General features: G+C 40.1%; 1 protein-coding gene across 1 annotated transcript in view; it reads left to right on the top strand.

The window, feature by feature from the left end:
- Positions 1-6,000, top strand: part of pth1r (parathyroid hormone 1 receptor) — a 47,380-nt gene that overhangs the window by 20,310 nt on the left and 21,070 nt on the right. Inside the window, exon 2 of the mRNA XM_023403819.2 lies at positions 2,325-2,427. Within this exon, the coding sequence (XP_023259587.1) occupies positions 2,325-2,427 (103 nt within the window). The remainder of the gene's footprint in view (positions 1-2,324; positions 2,428-6,000) is intronic.

Here is a 6,000-nt window from a genome sequence, read left to right as displayed (position 1 = left end):
GGGTGGGGTGGGGGGGCTTTAGAAAAGAAAAAAAAGTCTGGAAAATATCAAAAGTTTGCTTTGCTGCAATAGTTGGTTGTCATGTCACTCATAGGAGCCAACTGTACAAATGTAGATACTGCTTACTGTGCAGGACTTCTGTTACAGTAACTGCATAAGCATTTCAGTGATGGAATATAAGTACATTTACTCAACTACTTGATTATGTACATTTTCTGACACTTTATGCTTCTACTTCACTACATTTCTGAGGGAAATAATGTGTTTTTTACTTCACTACAGTTAGTGACTCTAACAGCAGATGCGGGATAATGAGCACTTTTCCTCTTGAGTACATTCATAATATAAGTAAGATAGTGAATGCATGACAAAAGTGCTGGATCTGAAAACCTCCTGCGCCACTGCATTTTTCATTGTGAGAAACAGAATGTTAGACAGTAACAGCAAATGTTTAGAGTAACAATGATGTTCTGCAGGACTGATCATATTAGTCATCAGTTGTTAGCTGCTTGAACACAAACACAATTATGCAAGCATCGTCTTTTTGGAAGGTTTTCTCAACATCTGACATTCACAAATATATAAATCATGTTGTCCAGATTCAAATCTCATTTATAAGGAGACATGAACATTTCAGTTGACTGTAAGTGTAGTTTTAGACAGAACAGGACGTAATAATTACATTATAATAAGAATACCCTGAGAATATCTCCACATTCCCTTTGCCTTTTGTAAACCAGTGCAGTAGCTGTGGTTGTGTCTTGCATTTTAATAACAGATTTTAAAAATGTAATTTGACCTGAAAAGTGCTGTGATACATTTTTTAAGAGGTTTGAATTTAACTTCTTCATTCTCTCCGTCTTTTGGCTTCTTTCTCTCCATGTTGTGACTAAACTGCCTCCTGGTAATATTAGTTTCCTATCGGTACATAAACCAGCCCACTTCTTGCTGTGATGGACTCAAGAACAAAATCTGATTTCTTTACATCCACATTTGTGATTTGTGTCTGAAACTGACAAATGCAGCTGGAGCGAGGGAGTCAGCTGCTCTGAGCGAACGTCTGTCTTTAATTTGTACTGTTTGCTCTGCATCACTGAACCAAAAAAACAAGACTGGGAGTTTTTTTTTTTTTTTTTTTTTTCAGTCGTACCTCCAGGCACACTGTATGGCCCACACATTAGTTTGTGTTTCATTGTGTGGATACATATTGCGTTTTTTTTTTTTTTTTGCTGCAGTATGACTCAAAGCACCGTGAAAACCCCTGTATGACAGCGTAGAAAATCCCTGTGATTTGTGCACTGATCTGTACTTTAGGTGTAGCGTCAGGCTTGAATTTTTATGTTTTCATTTCCACTTTTCTTGTCACGCTCTGTTAGAAATGAATGTGGTCATTTTCAATACAGTCACATTTGTCATTGCCCAAAAGTAATCCGTGGTCAAACAGCAAGCCAGTCAGTGTGTGACCTATTAGAATGGAAAATGTTTCCTTGACTGGAAAACCGCACCTGAGGTACCACGCCACACTCAAACACAATGTTCAAAAGCTGAGAAAATATAAGGTGTAAGGAAAAGTTGGGAGTAAAATGTCTTTTTTGTTTGAGTTGTAACTTTGTCATGTCTGATTAGTTACCACATAGACGATTTAACCACAGGAACACGAGCTGGAACTATGATCAACAAGTGAAACTGATCCTGTTTATTCAAGGAGGAAAAAAAAAATCAATCTTTTATAACTGTTTTTTTGCTTCATGATAGTTAAGACATAAATAAATATCCTGCTTAGCTCATGAACATTTGACAGCTGAACTGTTGCGGTCAAAGTACAATCTAATCTGACCTTCCAGATACACAGCAGGCTGTGTAACGTCCAGGCCACCCTGTTGCCTTCACTCGTATTCCATTTGAGAAAATGTCAGTAATATACATTTTGAGGGGTATTTGACTCAAGGAAACTGGATTTAAATTGTGCTGTCCGCAGCACTATATGGCCAGGGATGTAGAGAGTGGTTAGAGGGTTCTGAAGCAGCTGGGAAGGGGAAATCATGTCTGGATGTCAGCTAACTGATGCATTTCATGCTCATTTTTACACTAGGAGCAAAGTCAAAACCTTTGCTTCAGACCCAGATGGGACCACAAATGTGCAGTTAAATATTCACCCTGTTTTTTTTTCTTCTTCTCCTTCTTCTTCTTCTTCTTTTTTCTACAGTCACCAAAAAATGTCATGTCGCATATTGATGTTTGGATATTTGGATTTTGGTTTACAACATTCATTACACTTCAGTACATCCCTAACTCACTAACCCTGTCATTTTCTGTTTCTGCAGGTTTACGCAGATGATGTGCTCACAAAAGAGGAACAGATAGGCCTGTTGTTCAAAGCCAAACGGACGTGTGAGGGCAACATCAAGTCAAAGCACAAGATCCCCGGTGAGTAAAGAAGCAAGATTGAGTGTCTGCTATTGGGGGGGGGGGGGCAGGAATGTCTGTACCAAATTACATAACAATCCATCCAGTAGTTGTTGAGACATTTCACTCAACACCACAAACATCGACCTCATGGTCTCGCTAGAGGAAATGTCAGAGGATCAGCAAAGTCAAAAAGATTCATCCTCAATGGGCCATGAATGTCTGTACCAGAATTTATGGGAGATATTTAGATATTCCAGTGTGGACCAAAGTCCAGACAGACAGACCAACACCGCCACCCCCACAGCTACGCCACCAGCATTGCTACAAAGGCAGGAATGTGGGAAAATATGACAGACCCTTAGACGTTGTGTAGGATGTGTTTTTTGCCATTGATCAGTTGGTTTTTTTTCAGCAATGACATCTATAATTATCCAAGAGCTGGTAGCTGTCCATCATTTGCTCCCTCAACCGATTACATTTTTTTAACGCCATCATATATATGTGTTAATGCTTGCCATGTAAATCAGCAAATTAAATGAGTGAGTTGCATAGATAAAACAGATAAAAATCCATAAGCCTATCAATCATGGTTTGTTTATATTGACCGAAATGCCTTGTACAGCAACACGTACATACCACGGAGAGGTTATTGACAGATGAAAATGGAAGGAAACTAATTACGCAGGATATGTGACATTGCGACGGTTTCATGCGACGACAAGGTCCCACTTCATTAGCCTTGATTAGTTCATTAGTGTGATTTTTCACTACCTGCTCAGCTAGTGAGGGAGCGCCCCCCCCCCGAATTCCAGCAAGATACAGAGGTTCAAAGGGGAGAGCAATAAATCCCCCAGGGGCTGCACAGGACAAACCCTCATGGACACAGATTTGAAATACTCATAATGTACCAGGCAGGGGACGCCGGGAGTACCGGCAGGAGGCTGGAGGAAGAAATCAATCAGCACAAACAGTAACATTTACCAGGGACTGAAGGAGTGAACACCTATAGCTATAGCAGCAGCAGCAGCGTGATGAACACAAGAGTGAAAGTGAGAGTGCATCAGACTGTAAGGACGGCCTTGTTGTCCTGATTGAATGTGATTGGTCACTTGTTTGAATGTGACTGTTGATTTTAAGAGCTTATAATCAGCTGATGTTGTCCACACTTCAGCGCTTCTCAGTGTTTTTTGCCTACTTTCTGCTGATTCGGGATTCAAATCAAATCCGTCTTTTGAGGCAGTTCCCATGCAGGCAGTCGAATGTGTACTTTAAAGTTGATGGTTACGTTCGAAAATGCTGCTCTGTTTCCTTTGTCCTCCCTGCGGCTTTCCAGAGGCTGGGATCGAGGGCAAAGCTGATCCTGGGCTGTATTTGTGTATTTATGGGTGTCTGAGGAGCACCATTTTCCAGCAGACCCCAGCATCTACTGTATCTCATTGTGGTTACTGTCATTTTCCCAGTTGATTGTTCAGAGGAGGATTTTGGATTCCACAGTCAAACCAATCATATTATTTTCTCTTTAACCCCAGTGTATTGCGGTCACATTGAATTCCTCGACCCTCCAAACGATACCCCCTTGTAGATGAAACACATAATTAAAAATGTTTACTTCCAGGCTCTGAACACAAAAACTTTTGTTGACCATTCCCTGGAGTTCCTTTGCCCTTTGCGGTGGTATTTCCCAACTTCTCATGGTTTTGATAAATGTCCATAAATCTCAAATTGGATTTAAGAAAATACGACAGAATTGCTACTATTGAGAACTGCAGGCGCCGAACAGCAGCTTGTGTAAGACGTCCCGGGGTTTACATAACAACGCAGTGCTTTTAACAGGACGGCCATAGATGCTCATGAAAAGCAGAGCAGTCAGTCAAACATTAGGCCGCTCTCAGATGAGAGTCTGTGCTGCTCATCCGGCCACATCATGCTTAATCCATCCTGACATGTCATAGTGACTGGCAAGCCTGGTGTCACACTTCAACAGCCACCTCCCTGCAACATTTGCAGCTGTCCGTTCATTTACTTTTTTTTTTTTGTTTGTTTAGAGTGAATTTTTATGTCATAATTTAAATTAATGTTGTAATAAGTAATTTCACACAATCTTGACTAGACTTGGGTAAGAGTGGCTCATACAATATGTCAGATTTAAGATTTGGGCATTTACATGATTAAATGTAAAATTCGATCGAATTTCTTTGGGTATTTAACTATTTGTCGGACAAATCAACCAATTCAACCATTTGAACTTGTGATGAGCATTTTTTACTATTTCTTTTCATTTTTTTAATCGATTACTCAAAAAAAAAAAAATTGAAACTATAATATAAATGATAGGCATTTGCAGCCCACGATTTAGTGGACTATATATGCTGGGCATGCCTCTCTGTTTGTACATGAGTGAGGATGTTTGGACTCTAACAAGCCAATCAGGAATGTCTTGTCTGGGGATTCTGGGAAATGCTTGAGGTGCTTGTTTTGGGGGTACATGGGCATATGAGAGCTGGCCTGCATACCTGATGATGCTGGCACTGACTGGACGTGACTCATCCTGCATGTGGTGGCTGTTTTCTGACCTCTTTTGGAAGGTTGAACATGTCCGTTCAATCACATAACAGCTGAAGGAATTAGAATAAACATATTACCTTAATAAAGAAAAAAAGAGAGTCCCCGGTGTGGTCGTACCGTATGCCTGGATAAGCACATATATGCTCTTTTAACATGCTTGATTTGAGATTTTTTTAACCTAATGGCACGTGAATTGCTTTCACTTCGCTTTACTTGAACCTGATTTGAACTTAAGAGTCTCATCTGGTTGTTTGTTTGTAATTATGTAATGTGGAAATCATTTAAAACCTGGGTAGTGGTTTTGCTGTGATGTGGAGTAAAATTATGGAGGCTGTCAAGATTTGAGATAAAGTTCAAGGAAATCATTACTTGGGCTTTCTGATGACCCATGTAAGCATTTTCTTTGAAGTGGTTGTTAGGATTTGGACAGAATTCACTCTTGTAATTTTTTTGTTTTACATATTCCTTTTTTCTCTCTTGTACTGTGGCGTAACCTTGAATCTGTGGGTTGAGGTAAACTCGGAGAATAGCAGCTAGTGTGCATTTTTTAGGACCTTGGCTTTACATCTGTGTTTGTCTTGCCTGTGTCCTGCCTGACCACCCCCGGAGTTTTTTTTTTTTTTTTTTTTCTGGCACTGTAAACTCGCGGTTTTCTGAACTATTATAGGAGATGTGGAGTGATGACTATTTTAAAACACCGGCAGTGTGAAACGTCGGATTTACTCAGAGTAATGAATTGATCGAGCCCTGAAAAAGATGAAGTCCTGTGTGAGGCTGAAACTGGTTTGGTTGTATTTCAGCATTTTATCTATTTGTTTTTATTTCTCATTTGTGCTTTAAATACACAAAAGTCTCCATTACGTGGCCGAGACAAGGTTTTCATTGAGGGAAACACTGAGGTTTGCCTGGAGAGGACAGTGGAGGGATGTGGGTTCAATGCCCCAGACCTTGCAGTGTGAAAATAGCTCAGCCTTCAAGCTTGTGGTCTGGGTGTAGAATAACATCAGCAATCATTATAAAAGGTTG

The sequence above is a fragment of the Seriola lalandi genome, unplaced genomic scaffold, assembly GCF_002814215.2.
Source record: "Seriola lalandi dorsalis isolate HSWRI2012SDOR001 ecotype SW California unplaced genomic scaffold, Sedor1 jcf7180002054182, whole genome shotgun sequence".
Lineage (NCBI taxonomy): Eukaryota > Metazoa > Chordata > Actinopteri > Carangiformes > Carangidae > Seriola > Seriola lalandi.
Note: the sequence above shows the minus strand (reverse complement) of the source record. Positions and strands in the feature narration are given on the sequence as shown.